Below are 24840 nucleotides of genomic sequence, written 5' to 3'. Positions count from 1 at the left end.
GTGACGTCTTACTGAGAGATCTATTTAGTGGAATTTCATGAGGAAAAAAACTCAAGGAAGAGATAATTGAATTATTTCTGTTATATCAAATACTGGGTATGTCTAGTTTAATGAAAACAAGGACCAGTCATACCACTTGTCCCATACCTTAAAAGTGGTATGATTGGATTAAGCGAAAAGGAAGTGGATAAGGATATACTTAGTAAAGAGTGAGGTTTAAATTAAGAACTGATAATTGGGAGTGTATTTCCATGCTTATTTCATATAAATATCAACAATGACTTCACCGTCATGAGGATGAATGCGGGACTAGGTTATGAAATATATAATGTGTAGAGGAGAAGAATATATATAGATATGTAAAAGAATAGAAATGAAATGTCAATTACAAGAGATGATCTATGTATATGAATATTTTATTATGGTTTTAACTGTTTTTATAATTGTTTGATAATTTAATAAAGTTTGTTTATTAAAAGAAAAAAAAGAAAACAAGGACTAGGGGAGACATAAGAGAAGTGTTCCAATATCTCAGGGGCTGCCACAAAGAAGAGGGAGACAAGCTCTTCTCCAAAGCACCTGAGGGCAGGACAAGAAGCAATGGGTGGAAACTCATCAAGGAGAGAAGCAACTTAGAACGAAGGAGAAATTTCCTGACAGTGAGAACAATGGATCAGTGGAACGACTGGCCTCCAGAAGTTGTGAATGCTCCAACACTGGAAGTTTTTAAGAAGAGATTGGACAACCATTTGTCTGGAATGCTATAGGGTTTCCTACTTAAGCAGGATAGGCCTATCGAGTCTCAACTCGAGAGGCCTATCAATCTATCAGTCTCCACCTAACAACCAACCTAGCAAACTGTCCATGCTTTACATACCTCAATTGCGTTACCGTTCTCACGTTTCTTTCAGGCGGCCTCTCTTGGATGCTCTTCCCTTTTGTGCAACCGAACCCTGCGTCGTCCTGATGGAAAAGCTGATTCTTTTGCAAGAAGTAGATGAGGATCACATCGATCGTTTTCTGAGGTCCCTCGCCTTCATCCCAGAGCCCACTGCAGGCATGATGGATGCTTTAGCTGTAAGCAGGATAACGGATGGCTTGGTTGTGGCTGCTTGTGCAGACGTATCAGCTGTATTCACATAAGAGACTAATCTAAAAACCAAGGTTTAGAAACCAAAATGGGTAAACCAGAATCATCAGGAAAATCACATGTTGTATGAAGCAGATGACCATTTCAATCCACAATAAAGTTGGTTGGTTAGTTGTTTGATTGTTTGGTTGATTAGTTGGTTGGTCAGTCAATCAGTTGGTCAGTTGGTTGGTTGGCTGGCTGGCTGGCTGGCTGGCCAGCCAACCAGCTGGTTGGGGCATACTGAATGATTTATCCAGTTTACTGTATATCTTAAACAGTACATATGGTTTAACTTTTATCTGAAAACCTAGTCATAGGTACAGTATAGAATGTATATTTATTTTATTTTATTTATTTTATTAAATTTCTATACCGCCCTTCTCCCAAAGAACTCAGGGCGGTGAACAGCCACGAGATAAAACACATAAATACAAAAAATTTAAAATGAATTAAAAACAAATTAAATAATTTGGCTGAATTTAAAATACCCCATAATTTAAAACAAATTAAAATTTACATTTAAAAATTTACATTTTAAAAGGGGAGAAGATTTAGGCCAGGCCAGCTTGATGGAATAGGAAAGTCTTAAGCGCGCGACGGAAGGTGCGCAGATCCGGGATCCTCCGTATCTCCGGAGGGAGCTCGTTCCAGATCGTAGGTGCCCCCACAGAGAAGGCTCTCTTATATAAATATAATTATTTATATAAGGAACAACTAATACAATGTCCCGTAGATATTTTGGATGTCAACTTTTATCATTGTACACCTGTGTTCATAAGCTGGAATTCATTTCCTAAAACTCACGTATTTGAACACATGGCTATTTTTAATTGTGATAGGATCGGTTTTCTTGCTGATTATCAATAGGTTTATTCTTTTAATGCTGTTTCCTGCTTGTCCAATGTTGTACACTCCTATCAGCTAGCTTTGTCAGGGGTGTGCAGGTATATGTTTGAAAAATAAATATATAAACAGAGAATCAATTTGAGAATCAGAACTTTAGCCCATATGTCAAAAGCATCAAGGCTCAAACTTAAGGAAAGGTGGTAAAAAATAGAGACATTTCCGTTCAGCTCCTGGGTCCCTCCAAATCTTTATAATTGATTAAGTTTGGTATCAGATACCTTTCTTTAGGTACCACCATTCGTCTATAGTATACAACCCAGTGTTTGATCTTCTGCCATGCTCTCCAGATTCTCTCTTGAGGTTCTTCACTACATTTGTCTCCAGGTCTTAATCTAACTTGATTCCCCCACCCCCAATTATATAATATAATGGATTTATTTTTCTATCTCTCTTGTTCAGCCTCTGTTGGAGTTACCCAAAGAACGGCAAATAGCATTCTTAGGATTAACGTCTTTGCTGCATCACTTCTGCTCCACAAGAACCAACTGCAACCAAGTACCAGCAGTACTGAGGATTATGAAAATTCTGGGAAGACACTTAGGAGGGAAATGTGCCAGGTCCAAATCAGAGGGAACTGCTCAGGTAGAGTCTTGTGTTTGGTTAAAGATGAAGAAAAAGAATTCAATTCAGTTCAAACCTTTATTGTCAATGCATAACTTGTGTACAATGAGATTGGATGAGCCTCCCACACCCAACACAAAATACCGTATTTTTCGGAGTATAAGATGCACCAGAGTATAAGATGCACCTTAGTTTTTTGGGGAGGAAAATAAGAAAAAAGCTGATTGGTGGAATACCCCCAATCAGCTGTTCCCAGAGGTGAATTTTAGCAACAAGTTCGTTGGTTGTGAGCTCTGTGCCTTGCTTTTTTTTCTGCCTCTGAAACTTCTGAAACTCTGTTTCAGAAAAAACTTTTTTTTCTGCCTCTGAAAGCCTCCGAAACAGAGCTCTGTTTCAGAGGCTTTTTTTCTGAAGCTCTGTTTGGAGGCTTTTTTTCTGAAGCTTTGGTTCTGAGGCTTTTTTTCCTGAAGCTCTGTTTGAAGGCTTTTTTTCTGAAGCTTCTTTCAAAGGCTTTTTTCATTTTTTTTTTTTTATTTATTTGCGGGATGCCTCACTTAACTTCACTTTGGCTTCTCAGATGGAACTGATCTTAAATGCAATTGGAAATGCAGGGCTGGCGGCAACGTCTTTGACAACACTCTTGAGTTCCTGTGCGGTGCTGAAAACCAACCCAACTGAAATCCGGCAGGCAGCCATTGAAGCTTTCCGGCGCATCCCCTGTGCAGCCAACGTAGGTGATGTAGAGTTGATTGCCTATCCCATTTTGAATAATACCATCCGCGTGGTAGAGAAAAAAAGGAGCAAATGAGGTGTTAAAGACATGACTGCTGGATCTGAATATAGGGCCACAGGATCCAACTCTCTTCCTATTCATTGGATGATCCTGGGATCTAGTATTATGAAAGTGGGTTCCTACAGTACTGCTTACAGTAGTGGGTTCTTCACTAGCTTTTGATTTTAGCTAAAATGCTATAATGGTAACAATGGTTATCTTTATCACGTTTTTTTAAGAAGCCATTCATGGTTTGATTTGTTAGATAATAAGGACTCAAACCGGACATAGATCTAAGCCATGATTTTCAGACCCCAGTGTTTGAATTTCCACAGTGAAAGCCCAAATCCTTAGAGCTTAGCTGATAGGTAAACCAAGTTATTATAAACTTTCCTCAGAGGGAAAGTGGATTCTAGCTTTGCAATTGTATAAGTCACCCTTACTCTTTTCCAATTCTATAACACTGTTTTGATGTGAGCAGAACTGAGTGCAATATTCTAAGTGTAATTGTACCATATATTGATTAACTCCTCTTCTCTTCTCTTCTCTTCTCTTCTCTTCTCTTCTCTTCTCTTCTCTTCTCTTCTCTTCTCTTCTCTTCCCTTCCCTTCCCTTCCCTTCCCTTCCCTTCCTTTCCCCCTCTTCTCTCTTCTCTCTTATTATTTCTTATGTCTGATATTACCCTACCTTACCATCTTATCATCATTTCCTTACTTTAAAGTAAAGTAGACTTTACTTGAAATTTTAAATTTCCATGCTATGTTTTAAAACCTAGGATTCCTCCCCAAAAAAAGTCGCTTACAAAGGCATAATTGTTTTTTAGGACTATGGTTACCATAACCTGTATGTTTTAATCAGGGGTGGGTTCTAAATTTTTTTACTACCGGTTCTGTGGGTGTGGCTTATTTTGTGGGTGTGGCTGAGGTGGGCGTGGCTAGCCGGTCAGAGTCATTTCTGGAAGGTCCTCACACTTACAACCAGTCCTCACACTTACGACCCGACTCATTTGTTTGCTTTTAACACTGATCAGCTGTAGGACGGCCCTTTGAAGCCTGTAGGCGGCAAGAGTTTAAATAGTTTTTTTCCCTCTAGTCATCAGCTGGGACTCAGGAGGCAGCAATAGATTGGGGGTGGGACCAAATAAAAGGTAAGAATAATGTGGGTGGGAGGGCGGGGGGGAGAACCGGTTTGGTGACGTCATATTGTCACCGCTACCGGCTCGGCCGAACCGGACCGAACTGGGAGGAACCCACCACTGGTTTTAATGACATGTTATGAAATAAATGGCTGCTTGACCAACACCTAGTACAGTGATGGCTAACCTTTTACGGACCGAGCACCCAAAGCGCGCGCAAACCCCCAAAATGCAATGGGCATGTGCCCCCCATGCATGCGGCCCCGTGCATGTGTGCACCTCCACATGCGCCCTGAAAAAGAGGGCTTCCAGGCCTGACAGGAGGTTCTTGGGAAATTGAAACGAGATATGAATAGATGTGACCAACATTTGATAAACTGTTTCTTTATCCTATATTCTTTCATGTTAGCGTGCTGTATTGCTCCGTCTGTTTCAAACCTACGATGAGAACGTTGAGATCAGAATTGCTTCATATCTTATGGCCATGAAATGTCCTAGCAAAGACTTATTCCATCACATTAAATGGACTTTGCAGGAGGAGCGATCCAGCCAAGGTAAGAGGAGGTCTTTCCCTAGATATTCCCCCACCTCTGGAAGATTCGGCTATCATCCTAAGTGCAAGAATTTGGTTACAAGCTTCACTGAATTGTAAGGGATCTATTTATGAATAAATACATGATTGCATTATTTAAGCTGCAAACCAGGAGTGGGTTCTACTTAACTTTACTACTGGTTTGCAACAGGGCCGCGCGGGCGCAGAAGCATTTTCATGACATCAGAGCCAGTGGGCAGGGCCTCCCACCGGTTTTACTACCGGTTCTATAGAACCGGTGCGAGCCGGGGGCAACCCACCACTGCTGCAAACATATCCGTATTTAATTGGGGGAAAGTGCCATTGAACTTGATGGGACACTATTTATAGAAAGACATGCTTAGAACTAGGTAAAGGTAAAGGTTCCCCTCGCACATATGTGCTAGTCGTTCCCGACTCTAGGGGGCGGTGCTCATCTCCAAGCCGAAGAGCCAGCGCTGTCCAAAGATTTCTCTGTGGTCATGTGGCCGGCATGACTCAACGCCAAAGGTGCACGGAACACCGTTCCCTTCCCACCAAAGGTGGTCCCTATTTTTCTACTTGCATTTTTTACGTGCTTTGGAACTGTTAGGTTGGCAGAAGCTGGGATAAGTAACGGGAGCTCACCCTGTTACGCAACACTCGGGATTCGAACCGCTGAACTGCCGATCTTTCGATCAACAAGCTCAGCATCTTAGCCACTGAGCCACTGCATCCCCATGCTTAGAACTATAATGCACAAAGCATCTGTGGATAGGTTATAGGCCTGTTCACCTATCTTTGTTAAACCTCAGCTTGATTAAACAGTTGACTGAATAATCTGCAATTTTCTGGCTTTACTTAGTACAGAAAGCCACACACTATAGTTGATGAAGAATAGTGCCTGAGTTTGCCCCAAATATTCATCCTCAGATAATCAAAATACATGATGGATTATCCCGATGTAAGAATCTGGTCATAACATTTTAGATTTTTGCAAGATGAAAGTAACCGTAGTAATTCAGCATCTCTGAAGTCATCAATGTAATGATGTATTCCACAACGGGTTTAACTTCTGTTTTCCCAATAATTGAACTGTATTTTCTTGTTTTGTGTGTGTGTGTGTGTTTGTATATATTTTTGGAGTGGGCTCTTTTGTCTGGAGTCATCTTTCTGAGCTCTTAAGAACAGAAGACCCACTAAAACAGCATCTTAGGAACTCTCTGCCTGAAGACATCATTCTCAAGGAATTTGATTGGGAAACGTGGAAATTTTCTTCCTACACAGATGTTACCTTCAACTCAGGTAGCTAAATGCATTAAGCACCATGTTTTAAGATGAATGAATGAATGAATGAATGAATGAATGAATGAATGAAGATTAAGTCCTTGGGTTTTTATGCATTAACTCTTAAGCCTTGGGCAATACACAATGACCAACAATTGACTGCTTGAGCTCTGCCTTGAATCACATTTCTTCAGACATCTGAAATTATCTGTAGAGCTTTTTTCAGTTTATAAAAAAAAAATGTGGTCATCGTATCTGCAGAGTATGAATGTTATTTCTGAACGTTTAGAACCTTTTTAAATACAGGTGTTTTCTACCTGTGTAGAAAAGTTGAGTCACTTCATGACTCAATCACATATCTGAAATGTGAACCTACATAAGGAAGATGCACAGTTTGTTTGCTTGTTTGTTTTGTATGTGTCAGAAGCAACGTCAAATTTCAAATATAAAATAAAGGTTAAAATATGTACAAGTTAAACAAATCTTGCCCAGAGACCAGCAACATTAATTGTGTTCTGTCGCACTGCCATGAGGTCCTGATCTAGAATATGTCCTGCACTGATCAAGACACAAAGGGCAGATATACACCGTGTTTCCCCAAAAATAAGACCGTGTTGTCAGGGTTCCAGCCGATGCCCTAATAAAAGCAGGAGCCTCAAGCCAGTTTTCAAGAAAAATCCAGTTGATAATGAGGAGTGCCATGTTGGCACGGACCTAGTGAAGCCAGCTCTGACCCCACTCAGTTCGTGCCTTGCCTCTGACTCTGTTTCCCCCTCCCCCCAAGGTGTGTCATCAGTCACAATCTCCAACGAAGCAATTTCGCGGGTCGTAGAAGTCACTCCATCCAGCCGTTACTTGTTTCTGTGGAGATGGCCTTGATTTTGGCCAGCTAGGATGTGCGTTGTTTTGACTGAGGTGCAAATTCCTTGATGCAGCTGTGAGGCTCGATCCCCCCCATCTCCCTGCCAATGGCAACTTGTGAGCAGGTCGAGAAAGCTTCGTGAGTTGACACGTGTCTTACATTAATTTTTGCTCCAAAAGATACATTAGGGCTTATTTTCCAGTTAGATCTTATTTTCAGCGAAATACGGTACTAAATGGATCTGTCTGGCTGATGATCTTAACTAGGTCTTATTTAGGGGGTAGGGCGTATATTACGAGCATCCTGAAAAAATCATGCTAGGGCTTATTTTCCAGTTGAGTCATATTTTTGGGGAAACACGGTATATCTGTTGTATACATACTGTAGTTGGACACTTCAATAAGACAAGTTTTTCTTCTAACTGATATGCTTTGGCAACTCTTTCCATTCCAGCGATGGCCAGTGGAAATGCTGAGGCCCAGGTCATCTTCTCACCTGCTTCTTTTATCCCACGTTTGATCCTGACCAATTTCACAATCCATCTGCTGGGACGGGCTATCAATCTCTTAGAGGCAAGTGACCTGAAAGACACATGAACCAGTTATTAGGCATAATAACTGCGGGTAAATTTGACACGTGCAGGAATCCAGATTTCTATTCTTAGGAACAGAAGAAACTTCTTTATCCCAAGTCAGGTCATTGGTCCAACCATGACCAGAATCCCCAGGCTGATGTCCCTCTCGATAAGCAGCAGTCAGTTGGCTTTTACCCAGGGGTGGGCTTCAAAAATTTTAGCAAGGGGTTCCCAGTTGCTGGGTGGGCATGGCCATGGTGGCATGGCTTAGTCAGCCTCCTGCACCACGGTGAGCTTCTGGGAGGGCGAAAATGGCCTCCCCAAGCTCCGGAGGCCCTCTGGAGACCAGAAACCTTCCCAAACTTCCAGTAGGCCCATTTTTCACCCCCCCTGAGCGTCCGTGCATGCCCTGCACTTACCTGCATTCAAAACAGGCTGCATGGGGACTCCTGGGAGGGGCGGGATATCAACCAATTCCATGGAATATGTAAGATGGAATCAACCAATTCCATCTTACATATGCAGCATTAGAATTCACCATTTCCAGTTTGAATCTTTTTTGCATTTTGTTGTGGTCATTTTCCCCAAAGCTAGAAAATTAGTTTTCTGACTACATATGGATGTATTGAAAATATATTGTAAGCCACGCAGAGTCTCTCAGAGAAAGTGAAATTTTCATAAATAAATAAAGTCCATGAATACAGGTCAAGAGTATTTCCCCCCCCCCCAGGCTAGACTCATAACAGAGGCTCCCTAACATGTTTGCAAGAATTTCAGCAAATTATCTGGAAAAAAAAAAGAAGTTAAACTACTTCTCCCACTAGCGCTGATTTATCTCTGGAGAGAAATAAATAAGGCAGAACTTTTCATAATTTATTTTTAATAGCTCTTCTATTATCAGGCAAAGAGAGAGTTCTTGTTGTTGATGATGGGTGTATGGCAAGTGTTTATTTATGCAGCTGTCTCCTGAACAATTACCAGTCAAAACTTTCATATAAAATATCACACTAGCCAATATAAAGTGATAATAATAGCACCAAAAGACAAATGAGTATCAATTATAGTAATTTGTGTACTGATGATAATAATAAACATGAAGCATAAAATCAGAATAACTATAAAAACTATTGAAATTGTTTTTCAATCGTTCTAAAGGTTTTTCAGGGATCTGACGGATGCCCTAATTAAATCATGAGCCTCGAGCCAAGCTTCAAAAGAAATCCAGTCATTTATTAGGAGCTTCATGTCAGCACGCTCCAAGTGAAGCCAACTCTGACCCCATGTAGTTTACGACCCAATCTTGACCCTGTTTCCCCCCTCCCCCCAGGATGTGTCATTAGTCACATTCAACAAACGGAGAAATTTCACGGGTTGTAGAGATCACTCCCCTCTGGCTGCTGTGGGTAACCCAGGGAGACATCCTTGGGAGAGATATGTCTGGAATGTGCTTTTTTTTTTGGCTGCCATGCTGCTTCGCCATTTTCCCATCCCCCTTGCCTATGGCAACTCGAGAGCAGGCCAGGGATGCTTTGCGAGTTGACAGGTTTCCTAAAATGCCTGAGAAAATAAAAATACCTTCCTTTAGTGCTGAAAGAAAAGCATTCAACCAATGTCATATTACTATTGAATAAACCCTTTCATTGATGGTCCTTCTCATGTGATGGGGTCAGCTAGGAAAGCGTATAGAACCTCAATGGCAAAATATGGAAGTAAGCAAACAGGTAACTGGTCTACCAAGCATTTAGGGGGTTTTTTTAACGAAGGAAGCCAACATGGTTCTTTAGTTGAGGCAGCAGAATGTCTGAACTTGTGGCCTTCTAAATATCATACAACCATTTTTTTTTTAGGTTGGAGTCAGATTGGAGAATATGGAAGATATTGTCCGGACATTTTTTGACTTTCAAGACACCAAAGGAAGGCATGTCAAGCCAGAATCTCCCATGCAGATGGTGAACAAGATTCCTCAAAATAAGCCATCATTCAAGCAATTCAATTTGAAAAGTCACCTACCTAAAGGAAATAAAACTGCACTGAGAACAGAAAGTGATTGTCCACGTGGACAATACCAGAAGATTAATGGTTTTGTGAAAAAGGTACGTTAATGTGTCATCTGTGGGTATTCGCTTGTACCATTCAGGATCACCTACCGTATATCTGCACAAGGATTGTCTTGGGAGGGTTCCCATGTCTGAGTAGCATCTCTCTCTCTCTTTCTACTTATGCTTCAGTTCACCAAAAAAATGGGGAAGAAGAAGAAGCCCAAATGCAAACTTAGTCTCAAAATCTTTGGAAATGAGCTGATGATTCTTGACTGCGGCGATCTCAGAAGCCAAGCAAAACATTATTATTTGAACCTGGCGGAGCTAACGATGAAAGTTTTGAAGGTAAGAGTACTGTGATTAGTGCAATCGTTTCTAAATGGTGATCTCCAGGCCTCTGGCACGGTTAGAAAAGTTCAGTAGTGAAGGGACATAGTAATAATAGAACCGGTAAAATTAGTGGGACATAATAGTAGAGTCAGTAGAATTGGTTTGATTTACTGTTTTGCTTCTGTAAGAATTTCTTTGCTAAGAATTGGAATTGCCTCTGCCATTTGCTTCTACCGGTGATCTCACCTCTGTGTTGTTTTTCTGTACCACTCCGTGCCTGGTGGATATCTCAAGAAGCAGAGTTGCTACACACCCAGCCCCTTTCTGTTGCTAGGCACTCAGCCCCCCTGCCCCTGCTCTTTGCTGCACAGCAATGCAGGGCTGCAAGAAAGGCATGGGCCAGGGGGCCAGAATTGGGTATTAAGCGAATGCCTCTGAAGGTATAAAAGGACGCCATACCTTCCGCAAGATGTGGCCTTTCCATATACATGTCTCTTTTGTATGTGTTTGGAACGGTTTTACCCAGTATTTTGTTTTTGGCCATAAATAAAATCTGCTACTTTTTGCAAGCCTCGTCATGAGTCTCTCTCTCTCTGGCATTCTGGTGACTCAAGTACATTTTGGGGCCTTACAGTAGGACAACCATCAAACTTCTTGAGAAGGTTCCTTCCACTCTGCTTCCCCACTTCCAGCATCCGTACCTGAGTGTAGTAGAGAAAATAACTCCAAGTCATGTTAAAAATTGGTATTTTATTCAGTGGTGGGATTCAAATAAATTAACAACCGGTTCTCTGCCCTAATGACTGGCTGGGTGGGCGTGGCCATAGTGGGTGTGGCCAAGGGGTATGAAGGCAGCACTCGGGCTCATGCTAATATGCTATATGCTAACTTTGTAAACCACTTAGAGAGGGCTGTAAAGCACTATGAAGCGGTATAGAAGTCTAAAAAAAAAATGCACCTTCCTGGGAGCAAAAATCGGTCCCGGGAGGGGGGGGGTTGCCGCTCCTCCTGCACCCTGTTTTGGGCCTAGTAGCCTCCCTGCAGCCTCCTGGGAGACATAACAGGCTGTGGAGGGCCTGTTTTCCACCTCCCCGGACTCTGGAGGCAGGAAATAGGCCCATTTTCGCCCTCCCCGAGCCTCTGGGAGGCCCGTTTTCCACCTCCACGTGTCCCCTGCACTTACCTGGGATCCAAAACAGGCTGCATGGGGACTCCTGGGAGGGGAGGGGCAGGGTGGAGCCGGGCCAGCCAGTCATCGGAACTACCAGTTTGCCAAACCGGATGAAAAATTAACATCTGGTTCACCTGAATCGTTCCGAACCGGCTGAATCCCATCTCTGATTTTATTGCTTTATGCCACTACATGAGGCCCTCCCAGAGGTTAGTTGACTTATCATCATTTTTACTAACTTCCCCACAGGGCCAAGAAGTCCAGTGGAATAAAAGATTGAGTCTGGCAACAGAAGAAGTGCTGTTTCCAACCATCTCAGGGCTTCCTGTCCTCCTGGGTTTTAATGCTTCGGCAGCTGTCAACCTGACTGCCAGAGGAGACACAAACTTCAAGAAACACAACCATTTCTTCATCAATGGCTATCTCAAGCCAAGGTAGTGAGCTTCCAGAGTTGTGTTTTCTTTCCAAATACTAATTATCTTCATTATTGCATTATTTCCAACCCAATACAGGTAGTCTTCAACTTACAATCATTTGTTTAGTGACCGGTTGAAGTCACAATGGCACTGAAAAAGTGACTTAGGATTGTTTTTCACACTTATGACCATAGCTGCATTCCCACAGTCATATGATACAAATGCAAATGGCCAGCTGTCCACAAGGAACATAAACCCTTCCATTCCACACCATCCAGTCAGAGATGAAGAAGCTTCTTGGATGAGAAGCGAAATGTCTTCAAAGAAAATCCAGAAAGTCCAGTTGCTTCTTGAAAAAGCACTTTTGGGACAACCATGACCTGGATGACTGAGAAGCTCCATAAATACTTGGCAATTGGTTCATATTTACGACTATTGCAGTGTTCTATGGTCCCAGAAGTTTTGTGAACTTCTGACGAGCAACTAAAACTAAATTAACAACTGCAGTCATTCTCTTTACAACTGTGACAAGAAAGGTTGTATAATGGGGCAAAACTCACTTAACAACTGTCTTGCAAACATAAAATTTGGGCTCAATTGCAGTCATAAATTGAGGATTACCTGTAGAAGATTGAAAGAGAAATTATCTCAAAGACTTGAAACTCCATCAGCCACGTAAAAACATTTTTAAAAAAAGACATTTAAACTCTGTATCGAACTTTTACAATGAAATCTCTTCTTCTCTCTATATTTTGACAGTATTATCCTACAGATTTCTGCCCAGATGGGAACTGTAGGAGTTCTGGGGAACGCTGGCTTGAAGTGGTCCACCATCTTGAGATCCTCGGCCAAACTTGATGGTGGAATTCAGGTGAAAAAAGGGAAAGAATTTAAATTTTTTTGGAACACTCCCGAAGACGCTATGGAAATTCTACATTTCAGGTAAAACAGACACAAAACACACAGAACCGGGATCAGTCAAATGTTTCTGGAATCTCAGCTCATCCTCCAGGCAACGCAGGGAGTTTTGCGGTGATGGGAATTGTGCTTAAAATAAAATATTCAGCTTTCCAGGAATCGATCCAGGCACTAATAAAATTTTATTTATTTTATTTATTTATTTAGTTTATCAAACATACATAAGATAACAGATATAAGTATAAACATGATTATGAATGCAGGAAATGGGTATGAATAAATGGAGACAGTAGGACAGAGATGGTAGGCATATTGGTGTGCTTATGCACATCCCTTACAGACCTCTTAGGAATGGGGTGAGGTCAACAGTAGACAGTCTAAGGTTAAAATTTTGGGGGTTTGGGGATGAAACCAGAGTCAGGTAGTGCATTCCAGGCATTGACCACTCTATTGCTGAAGTCGTATTTCCTGCAATCGAGTTTGGAGCGGTTTACCTTGAGTTTGTATCGATTGTGTGCTCGTGTATTATTGCGGTTGAAGCTGAAGTAGTCATTGACAGGTAGGACATTGTAGCAGACAATTTTGTGTACTATGCTTAGGTCAGACTGTAAGCGGCGGAGTTCAAGGTTGTCCAAGCCCAAAATTTCAAGCCTGGTGGCATAAGGGATTCTGTTGTGAGCAGAGGAGTGGAGGACTCTTCTCGTGAAATACCTCTGGACTCGCTCAATTGTATTAATGTCCGATATACAGTGCGGATTCCAGGCAGACGAGCTGTATTCGAGAATTGGTCTAGCAAAGGTTTTGTATATCCTAGTTTGCAGTACAATATTACCGGAGAAGAAGCAAAAACAAAAAAAAGAAGAAGAAGAAAAAGCAAAAAAAATAAAAATGAATTGCATCAACCGAAACTGAAATGATGATCAAGTGTGGTGAGACACTGCTATTTATGTAGGATAATTATGTGCCAAATAGTCACACGAAACAGCTTTGGTGATTCCTATGTATCAAAACTGTTCAGTGAGCTGCATTATAAGAATTCAGATTGTCTCCCTCTTTTACAGCTCTAAACTCTACATTACTGCAAGGGAGAAAACGAAAACCAATGACCATTTCCCAGGCCAAACCGAACTTTGCACCAGCGAGGAAGGTAAGCTAACTTGTAAATTTCGCACCCATCACTTTCCAGTGTCGCATTTTGCAGAAAAATCAGAAATGCTTTCAAGGCAGATCCTTTTAAACCATCCCCTGTTTTAAAGTCACTTGCAACATAACGCCGCAGGTAGAAACTTCATGCAATCTGGAAGCGATGGTCTCATCACGAGGCATTTTGCACAAGGCATTTCCATCTTAAGAACAAGATATGGCTGACAGATGCTCAGAATCTTTTTGTTTTGACTTAGGCTCCTTTAACAAGCAGGAGGCAGGAATTGGTCGCCGCAAAACCTCTTTTATTTACACGACTGTGAATTACTTTCATTCACAGTCAGCAAGTCTTGTCCAAACAGTTTTTCAAAGGAATATTTCTCAACACACCTTATCTTGTTTGGCAAGCTGCCACGTAACTTGTTTCCAACCGTAGTACAAAGCAAAACTTGGAACAGAGTCTCTCAGAGTCACGGAATGAACGAATTGTTTCCTGCAAAAGCCCACTCCCTGTTCGTTCCTCTTTAATTTCCTGTGGGAGGGGCCAATCACCTTCAAGGTGTGGCTTTACTCCTGAGTCGACCCCGCTTTCTGAGTTCTTGTCTTCTGGCAGCTCTTTGCATACGCACACTGGGAACGGGCTCCAGCTGTTCCTCTGCCCCACTGATGTCTAGCTCCCTCTCTGCCTCCGATGCAGAGCTCTCGTCTGAGCTTTCCCCGGTCCCCAGGACTGGCCCAAGTTCCTCCCCGACCTCCTCACTGTCCGACTCTGCTGGCCACTGGTGGGCCACAACAATTTTCCTGGACAAACAACACCAAAGAATGTCCTTCACTTTTAAAAATTGTTTTCTTCTTTTCGGTTTTAACGGCAGCGTCGAAAACATTTGGCTGGCAGCTGTGTTCAGAGGTTTTTCTCCCTGATGAGAAGACCAGCAGCTTCGTTCTTCCCTTCCCTGGACCGGTCAAAGTCGTCATTATGCTAAGAAAGCAGGACAGAAACCTACAGCAGTATTTAATAAAAGCAGCATATCATTATGTTGCTCAGGTCTGGTTCTTAACTTCTGTCTGGTTTAGAGATAGACAGGTAGATAGAAACAACAGGTATAATGCTAAGAACTCATTCTTGTTGGACAGATAGTCCTTGACTACAACCATAATCAGAACCAAAATTTCCGTTGCTAAGCCACACCTGATTGTATAACTGTTGGCTTGTTGTTAAGCAAATCGCTTCAGCTGTTAAGTGAATCATGAGGTCGTTAAGCAAATCTGGCTTCCCCCGTTGACTTTGCTTGTCAGAAGCCAGTTGGAAACGTTGGGAATGGCAATCACATGACCCTAGGATCAGTTGTGAAATCCAATTATTTTTACTACCGGTTCTGTGGGCATGGCTTGATGGGCGTGATGTGGCTTGATGGGTGTGGCTTGGTGGGCATGGCAGGGAAAGGATACTGCAAAATCTCCATTCCCACCCCACTCCAGGGGAAGGATACTGCAAAATCTCCATTCCCTCCCCACTCCAGGGGAAGGGTATTGCAAAATCTCCATTCCCACCCCACTCCAGGGGAAGGATGCTGCAAACTCCCCATTCCCTCCCTACTCCTTGGGGAAGGATATTGCAAAATCTCCATTTCCTCCCCACTCTGGGGCCAGCCAAAGGTGGTATTTGCCGGTTCTCCGAACTACTCAAAATTTCCACTACCGGTTCTCCAGAACCTGTCAGAACCTGCTGGATTTCATCCCTGCCTAGGATGCTGCAACCATTGTAAACATTGTAAACATCTGTCAAGCGCCCAAATTTTGATCATGTGACCATGGGGATGCTATAACAGTCATAAGTGCGAAGATTGGTTTTAAGTCATTTATGTAAGTGCCATTGTAATTTCAAATGGTTGCTAAGCAAATGGTCGTAAGTCGAGGACTACTTCAATAGTTTGCAACCTATAGTCAGTTTTGAAATTCCCATTTTGAGACTTCATTTGGTATTATTGGTCTTATGACGTGTCTTTCTTCTTCTCCAGAAAGGTTCTTGGATTCCAAATGAAGCCGAGCTCCATTTCTTTATGGGGAGTCCAGAATCAGAGCTGAAGAGAAATGTGGCTTTTGACTTCCACTGGAACATCCCTCAGAAAAAAATCAGAATTGAATTCATTGAGCCAAAGACAAAAATGCTACTGAATGGTGAGAACAACTGAGGACCAATTAGAACTTCTTGGTGTCCATCCTTGGGAGATCTAAGTCATCACCGTACATGAAGCATAGAGCTTCCAAAATTTATTCTTCAATGCTGTGTAGCATATTTATTTAGGTTTCTTCTTCTTCTTCTTCTTCTTCTTCTTCTTCTTCTTCTTCTTCTTCTTCTTCTTCTTCTTCTTCTTCTTCTTCTTCTTCTTCCTCCTCCTCCTCCTCCTCCTCTTCCTCCTCTTCTTCCTCCACCTCCTCCTCCTCTTCCTCCTCTTTTTCTTCCTCCTCCTCTTCCTCCTCCTCCTCCTCTTCTTCTTCTTCCTCCTCCTCTTCCTCCTCCTCCTCCTCTTCTTCTTCTCCTCCTTCTCCTTCTCCTTTCCCCTGCCCTTTCTCTTTCCCCTAATCAACAACATCATCATCATATGATCCTCATCTCCTGCAAAATTTGAAAGCATGAGATTTAAGAGCTCTTGAATTAACTGATCAAAGCTGCACAGATTTCCATGGCAAAGAAGTAATTTTAGACCCCAGGTCTCCTAGAACTGGAAACTGGAAAGGGGAGAAGTCAACTGAAGGTCTTCTGAAAGAACCTTTGGAAGATTGACAAAAGAATGGGCAATTCACAATTATTTATTTTAAAAATAACAAATTTCGACCTCTATCTTAGGTAACCGGAGGAAAAATAAGAAGCAGTTAGGAAAAGGATCTTTTGTGAGAAGATCTTGTGACCTAAAGCTTAGGCTGGCTGAGGAATTCTGGGAGTTGGAAGTCCACATGTCTTAAAGTTACCTTCCATTTGCATTAGGCCCGTGATGGCGAACCTATGGCACGCGTGCCCAAAGTGGCATGTGGAGCCATGTTGCCTGGCACGCATGGCATCGCCTGTTTCCCTTCTGGGTTTCTGGTGCACATGTATGTGCGATGATCAGCTGGCCTTCATGTGTGTGGCAGTGTGGGAAACTGGAAGAGCTGGTCTTCCATTTTCCGGCGTGATCATGCACACTGGCCAGCTGATTGTCATGTGTGCCTGCGCACCAGTAATCAGAAACCAGAAGTTAATTCTCCGCTGCGCGCATGCCCTTTGGGCAGCTGCTCTTCTGGGTCATAGCCCAGATGACTGTTGTGGCTCCATTACCTGAGCCTGTGTCGTCGGCAGGAGAGGACTCCGAGAGTGAAGGAGAGGAGTTGGCAAGGCCTCCCTCTCCAGGACCCACCTCTCTGGCAATGCCTTCGGTGTCCACCCAAGGGCAAGAGATAAGGCCGGGGCCAAGCACGTCCATGCAGCCACAGGTGGACAGTGATGAGGGAAATGAGTCTTGGCTGGATCCTCGTCAATATCGCAGAGATAAGCGCGCGCAACAGAAGAAAAGGCGTGCCAGAGATTAAGCTGAGTCACTGGACCACACCCCACAGGGTATAAAAGGGGGTGAGGTGGCCATTCAGACTCTGTGACGGACAAAACTAACTACTATCTTTGCATCTTTGGAAACAACATTATCGGCCTTGGATTTATTTTACGAACTGGACAATTCTTGACTGAGTGTATTTTGTTTATGAGTAAAGTTCTTGGCAAGCAGCTACTGGGTTGCTGCCAAACTTCTTATCGGAAGAATTGGTTGTCTGCCAGTTTATTTAACTCCCGGCTGTCTGTTTGTGTGCGTGTGTGAGACGGGGACAGAACAATGACTGGGAAGAGTGGTGCCGAAAAGATTCGCCATCACTGCATTAGGCTATCTATCCATGAGAAAATACAAGTGGGAATTAACTTATCCTTTTTTTCTGCCTTTACCAGGCAAAATTGAAATCTCAAAATACTCTCGCGTCGGGCATTTGGAACTGATAGTCAATGATAACACCATTTATTACATCAAGGTAAGTGCCTCACCTGGTCTGGAACCAAAAACCCAGCCAGTGTATCCTCTATTGAGGAAATGCCTCTTGTGGGTCTCTGACCAGATATTTTAATCCACCAAAATCGATCAGATACATCTAATTTCTGCAGGGCAGGACCGATTTGCAATCCGTGGCTGGAGAGCAGAGATATGCAATCCGTCTGGAAGCCAAATTGCTAAGGCACGGAAGTCCTGTCGTCCTTGCAGGAAACCTCACGAGACTGGCCAGCCAGAAGGTGGCATTTTCAGTATCCTTGATCAACCTGTTGAAGGATGCTGCGTCCTTTGCAGGTAAGGACACCACAACCTCAGAGACAACCTGGGTAAAACTGGAGACAGACCTAAAGCCTTCCTCCTTGCCTAAATAAATCTGATGCAAAAGCTATGTGGATTAAAAAGAAAAAAAAGGTGGGAAAAAGCAATACCTAATCTGGAAAAGTATTATTCCGGTAGTGTACAACTTACGACCGCAAGCGAGTCTGGAATTTTGATCGCAAGTCATGGCCTGTGAATGCTAAATTTTCATTAAAAATGCACAAAGGAGTAGAAACAAAGCCAATAATTAACCCCCCCTCCCTCAAACACACACGCACACACACATGATTTCCTAATGGATAAAAAGAAACTCCTAAAGGGCTCTGAAATTCAGGGTATAGTTATGCTCTTTTTGCAAAAAATAAATTGGCCATGGGTGGGCTTCAAAAATTTTAGCAAGGGGTTCTCTGCCTGGTTGCAGAGTGGGCATGGCAATGGTGGGTGTGGCCAGGTCGCCCACCTGCACCATGGTGAGGGGAGCGTTTTGGCCATCCCTGGGCTCTAGAGGCTTTCCTCAAGCCTCTGGGAGGGCAAAAATAGCCTCCCCAGGCTCCGGAGGCCCTCCAGAGGTCTGAAATGGGCCCATTTCCAGCCTTCCTGAACTTTTGGAAGGCCCGTTTTTCGCCGTCCCCAATCCTCCATGCACGCCTTGCATTTACCTGCATTCAAAACGGGCCACGTGGGGACTCCGGGGAGGGGAGGGGTGGGAGGGGCCAGCCAGGAGTGGGATTTGGGGGTTCTCCAAACTGCACAGAATCTTAGCTAGAGGTTCTTCCGAACCCTTGCGAACCCCCAGCAGTCCCACTCCTGAAATTACCCCTTTCCACCACCCTCTTCAGCACTGCTTCCCTGATTGTTTATATGGGTAATCCTCGACTTACGACCACCGTTGAGCCCACAACTTCTATTGTTAAGCAAGACAGTTGTTAAGTGAGTTTGGCTCCATTTTACAACCTTTTCTTGCCACCGTTGTCAAGTGCATAGCTGCAGATGTTAAGTTAGTAACACAGACATTAAGAGAACCTGGCTTTCCCCCATTGACTTGGCTTGTCAGAAGGTCGCAAAAGGGAATCGCATGACCCTGGGACACCGCAACATTCCTAAGTACATGCCAGTTGCCAAGTGTCCGAGTTTGACCAAACGAACAGTTGTAAGTCGAGAACTACCTGTATTCCTGTTCCTACTTAATGCATTTCTGATTTTGGTTGCCTTTGTGTTTGTTTCTTAGTGTGTTTCGAGAAAAAGGCAGATAATGACTTAAGGCACTATTCCCTGGATGGGGAAACCCACATTCCCGGCGTTTTTGGATCTCATGTCATTTTTCTTCTGCAAAAACGAGGACAAGTCTGGTCCAACATCCTGAGAATTAAATATGGATTGTTTGGTACTGTACTGGTGTTTTATATATATATCTGTATATAAATTCCCTTCTCATCTCTATGGGTGGTATTTTTTTTAAAAAAAAAAAACCCATTCCAGAGAATAAATTCACTCAATAACCATGTAGTTGACTTAAGGATACTATAATTCGATTCACAACTGCGGTGATTCATTAACAATAGCATTAAACCAGGGGTGAAATCCAGCAGGTTCTGACAGGTTCTGGAGAACCGGTAGCGGAAATTTTGAGTAGTTCAGAGAACCGGCAAATACCACCTCTGGCTGGCCCCAGAGTGGGGTGGGAATGTGGATTTTGCAATATCCTTCCCCCAGGAGTGGGGTGGGAATGAAGATTTTGCAATATCTTTCCCCCAGGAGTGGGGTGAGAATGAAGATTTTGCAGTATCCTTCCCCTGCCACACCCACCAAGCCACACCATGCCCACCAAGCCATGCTCACAGAACCGGTAGTAAAAAAAAATTGGATTTCACCACTGCATTAAATCGTCGTGAAACCGAGTCAGGTCAGGTGGTTGGTTCCGCTTAACGTGTTTTCTTAAGAAAAATGGAAAAAATCTATATACTACACATTTAAAAGGATTTATGGACAATTTGATCAGGCTACTCCATTCGAAATCTGAGTAGAATATTAGTCAATAGCACGAAAGCGGGAGATCTATGGGATCAGGTTCCATGATCATTAGAGATGTTGGGAACTGATCTAAATCTTGGGGAAACACCGGATCAGGAAAGACAGGGCACTGATTAATCCCATTCTGCTTTTGGGATAATCGCACCTTGAGTACGAGGGGTGGATCGAGACCTTTCCTTGCAAGCATACTTTAAGAAAACAAAACCCGAAGATATTTCTTCTAGAAAAACTCATTTATTTGTTATAAAGAAAATAAAACATCTAACTGATCTAATTAGTTACATTTTTGAAAAAAATTCGTGCCGGCTATTTCTCAGCCGGACCTTTCTGGCAAGAGAACAAAGGAAAGAGTGAGAAGGAATGTGGGTGGACATGCGCAGTTTAGCTTACTGATAAGGATTCTTGGCAAGCTACGGAAAGTCTGATAGTCCAGAAATGATGAGCTCAGCTGGTAAATAAAAAAACGCAGTGACAAGAAGGCTGTCAAAAATCATCACTCCAGTTTGTAATGTATATATTTGTCTATTCCTACATGCATGGAGAAGGAGATGCCAAGAAGCTTCAGCATGAATGCAACATGGCTCAGAGGTTAAAGCAGGAGAACAGCTGGCCAGATGTTTACCGATTGGATCTAGAGCACAAATTTCACTGTACTCAGAGTCTAACTTACAATCACAAGGTAAAGAGGTGCATTGGTTCCAAAAAGGTGCAAAACATAGCAAGGGATGTCCGAAATGGTATAGGGCCGCGATGGCGAACCTATGGCATGCGTGCCACAGGTGGCACACGGAGCCATATCTGTGGGCACACGAGCTTTGCCCTAGGTCAGCTCCAGTGCGCATGCACACGCCGGCCACCTGATTTTTGGGCTTCTGGGCCCACCAGAAGTTGGGAAATGGCCTGTTTCCAGCTTCCGGAGGGTCTCCAGGAGGCTGGGGGAATGCCGTTTTCACCCTCCCTAGGCTCCAAGAAAGTGTCTGCATTCTAACCACTGCGCCACCAAGGAAGGAAGGAAGGAAGGAAGGAAGGAAGGAAGGAAGGAAGGAAGGAAGGAAGGAAGGAAGGAGGGAGGGAGGGAGGGAGGGAGGGAAAGAAGGAAGGAAGGAAGGAAGGAAGGAAGGAAGGAAGGAAGGAAGGAAGGAAGGAAGGAAACAAAGAGCAATAGCAATAGCACTTAGACTTATATACCACTTCACAGCCCTCTCTAAATGGTTTACAGAGTCAGCCTCTTGCCCCCAACAATCTGGCTCCTCATTTTACTCACCTCAGAAAGACGGATGGCTGAGTCAACCTTGAGCCTGGTGAGATTCGAACTGCCAAATTGCAGGCAGCTGGCAGTCAGCAGAAGTAGCCTGCAGTACTGCATTCTAACCACAGTGCCACCGTGGCTCATTTCGTTATTCTCTACAACGGGTGACTAGGACCTGGTGCAAATTCCATAACCCAGGATTTTCTCCAAGATTCTTCTTGGAAGAGAAGTTGTTACGAGGGAAGAATGTTAAATGCTCAACCTGCAACCTTTCTCCAGGTCCATTTGCACCATGAAGACACTGCAAGCCAGCTGCACTCCCGCTTGGAGGCTAACTATGGGAAACACTGGGATGAAGCCAACAATATGAGGAAGGTGATCATCAGCCAGATGTTCAAAAATCATTCACAGGCCACTCTGAGGAACTACTTCATGGAGGTAGGCATAGCAGGATTGAACATGTCACGTTTTTGGATGGGTTTGTCTGGTGTTGGAAGGCGAGTAGTAGGCGAGGTAGACTGGGATCTCCACTTAAGTGTCAGCCACCAACCCACTTTGCAAAGAACAGAATAGAATTCATTATTGGCCAAGCGTGATTGGACACACAAGGAATTTGTCTCTGGTGCATACGCTCTCAGTGTACATAAGGAGAATAAAATACATTCATCGAGAATAAAAAGATACAACCCTTAGTGATAGTCAAGGTTACTGATAAGCTATCAATTCGTACTAGGAAATAAATAAAAACAATATAAATTGAAAGATACGAGTGAAGAGATAGATACTAGTAAGGAAGAGAAGAATAATAGCAATACAGTCTTAGTAAATAATTTGACAATGTTGTGGGAATTAGTTGTTTAGCAGAGTGATGGCATTCGGGAAAAAACTGTCCTTGTGTCTAGTTGTTCTGGTGTGCAGTGCTCTATAGCGTCATTTTGAGGGTAGGAGTTGAAACAGTTTATGTCCAGGATGCGAGGGGTCTGTAGATATTTTCACAGCACTCTTTTTGACTCGTGCAGTAGACAGGTCCTCAATGGAAAGGTTGGTAGCCATTGTTTTTTTCTACAGTTCTAACTATCCTCTGAAGTCTGTGTCTGTCTTGTTGGGTTGCAGAGCCAAACCAGACAGTTATGGAGGTGCAGATGACAGACTCAATAATTCCCCTGAAGAACTGGATCAGCAGCTCCTTGGGCAGTTTGAGCTTCCTGAGCTGGCGCAGAAAGAACATTCTTTGTTGAGCTTTTTTTATGACGTTTTTGATGTTAGGTGTCCATTTTAGGTCTTTTTAAGTGGACTTTATGGACTTCCTTTAGTTAGTTTTAGTACCAAGAAGGAAGGATAGAGTAACAAACCTTGAGTTGGGGATCTTCTAGCCCTTTTGGAGCAGTTCATAAAGATGGGGTCTCCTTGATCTGATTTTGGTCGTAAATCAAGGGCTACCTGTAACCACTGTTGCCTTGCATCCAGTGGTGAAATTCAATTTTTTTTACTACCAGTACTGTGGGCATGGCTTGGTGGGCATGGTATGGCTTGGTGGGGGTGGCAGGGGAAGACTACTGCAAAATCTCCATTCCCTCCCCACTCCAGGGGAAGGATATTGCAAAATCTCCATTCCCACCCCACTCCAGGGGAAGGTTATTGCAAAATCCCCATTCCCTCCCTATTCCAGGGGAAAGATACTGCAAAATCTCCATTTCCTCCTGATCAGCTGGGACTCGGGAGGCGGAGAATAGATGGGGGTGGGGCCAGCCAGAGGTGGTTTTCGCCGGTTCTCCGAACTACTCAAAATTTCCATTACCGGTTCTCCAGAACCTGTCAGAACCTGCTGGATTTCACCCCTGCTTGCATCCAAGACTTTCTTCTCCTATAACATGGGCACAACCCATTCTTCCTTCTAGTTCATGATTCAAGTGCCTGAAAAGAATCTGGATTATAGGACTCGGCTGCAGCATTCCGGTTCTTTCCACCCTTCTCTAGAAAGCAGCACCAGTTTCAAGGTGCATTATAACAACCGCATCCTTTTTATAGCTGATCTGCAGTGGAAAAATGTTTCTGGCCGCCTGCTGAAGAAGTGGGAAGGTAAGATTCCATCACATGCATGGCCTGAAAGTCTCATCCTGACGGTGGTGATATTTTACTTGGGGTGGGGGGGGAAATAAAGGAGCAGCCTCAGAGGTCGATCAAGAAAAAAACATCTTAATTGTTTATATTTATGTAGTTTTGCTTTACAAACATACATTCGAGAATCAAACCAAGAAAAACTTTACAAAAACACGTATTTGAGATGGGTGGCAAAAAAAATTGAATAAAATAAATAGAGGGAGGGAGGGAGGGAGAGAAAGAGAGATGATGGATGGATGGATGGATGGATGGATGGATGGATGGATGGATGGATGGATACAGAGACAGACAGATAGATTGGTAGGTAGGTAGATAGTTAGGTAGATACTGTAGGTAGATATTGTAGGTTGATAAGTAGATAGGTAGATGATGGATGGATGGATGGATATAGAGAGAGGGGGAAGATAGGTAGGTAGGTAGGTAGATACTGTAGGTAGATACTGTAGGTAGATAGGTAGATAGGTAGATGATGGATGGATGGATACAGAGAGGGGGGGAAGATAGATAGATAGATAGATAGATAGATAGATAGATAGATAGATAGAGATGATAGATAGATAGAGATACAGTAGAGAGAGAGAGAAAGATACAGAGAGAGAGAGAGAAAGAGAGAGAGAGAGAGAGAGAGAGAGAGAGAGAGAGAGATGATAGATAGAGAAAGAGAAAGATACAAAGAGAGAGAGAGATACAGAGAGATAGATAGATGGATAGATAGATAGATAGATAGATAGATAGATAGATAGATAGATAGATATACAGAGAGAGAGAGAGAGAGAGAGAGGCAGACAGACAGACAGACAAACTAAAAAAAATCTAAAAGAGTTAATGCACATTTATTTTAAAAAGACTCTTCTTATTTTCCCAGGAATATGAAAGATTGTGCATTAAGTGGTTCCCTTTGCATGGGAAGAGTTAAATGACACATATAAAGAACTAATTGGAGTTATTGGAAAATAAATAAACCTGAAGGACAGCTTTCAGAAAGAAAGTTTTCTCTTCTTTACAGGTACATTCAACATGGACACACCCTGGCTGTACCTGTATGCCACTCACAAATTCCACCAGTTCCAACGTTCGGCTTTCTTCACCACTGTGGAGTTAACTGTCGGTAAAGCTTTTGTACTCAAGGGTTTAATCCTGGAGCTGTATTGTAAAGACAACAATGCTGAGAAGGAAGGCAGAGTTGAGATCCGCACATCAACAACCACCTATCTGAGAGTTAGTTCCTTCCTCTTGGCTGCCTTGGTTGATTCCC

General features: G+C 43.1%; 1 protein-coding gene across 1 annotated transcript in view; it reads left to right on the top strand.

Annotated features, from left to right (window-relative positions):
• The window catches only part of LOC139325453 (apolipophorins), a 75101-nt gene that overhangs the window by 11410 nt on the left and 38851 nt on the right, over positions 1-24840 (top strand). The window contains exons 10-29 of the mRNA XM_070955337.1: positions 912-1077; positions 2438-2620; positions 3177-3329; positions 4916-5060; positions 6203-6361; positions 7659-7777; positions 9627-9872; positions 10008-10163; positions 11569-11753; positions 12495-12677; positions 13715-13800; positions 14669-14841; positions 15815-15974; positions 17770-17849; positions 17980-18160; positions 19413-19568; positions 20761-20894; positions 21744-21902; positions 23363-23543; positions 24592-24803. Of these exons, the coding sequence (XP_070811438.1) occupies positions 912-1077; positions 2438-2620; positions 3177-3329; positions 4916-5060; positions 6203-6361; positions 7659-7777; positions 9627-9872; positions 10008-10163; positions 11569-11753; positions 12495-12677; positions 13715-13800; positions 14669-14841; positions 15815-15974; positions 17770-17849; positions 17980-18160; positions 19413-19568; positions 20761-20894; positions 21744-21902; positions 23363-23543; positions 24592-24803 (3217 nt within the window). The remainder of the gene's footprint in view (positions 1-911; positions 1078-2437; positions 2621-3176; positions 3330-4915; positions 5061-6202; positions 6362-7658; positions 7778-9626; positions 9873-10007; positions 10164-11568; positions 11754-12494; positions 12678-13714; positions 13801-14668; positions 14842-15814; positions 15975-17769; positions 17850-17979; positions 18161-19412; positions 19569-20760; positions 20895-21743; positions 21903-23362; positions 23544-24591; positions 24804-24840) is intronic.

Source organism: Pituophis catenifer, unplaced genomic scaffold (genome assembly GCF_029215685.1).
Source record: "Pituophis catenifer annectens isolate HBS135680 unplaced genomic scaffold, rPitCat1.0.hap2 SCAF_16, whole genome shotgun sequence".
NCBI lineage: Eukaryota > Metazoa > Chordata > Lepidosauria > Squamata > Colubridae > Pituophis > Pituophis catenifer.
Note: the sequence above shows the minus strand (reverse complement) of the source record. Positions and strands in the feature narration are given on the sequence as shown.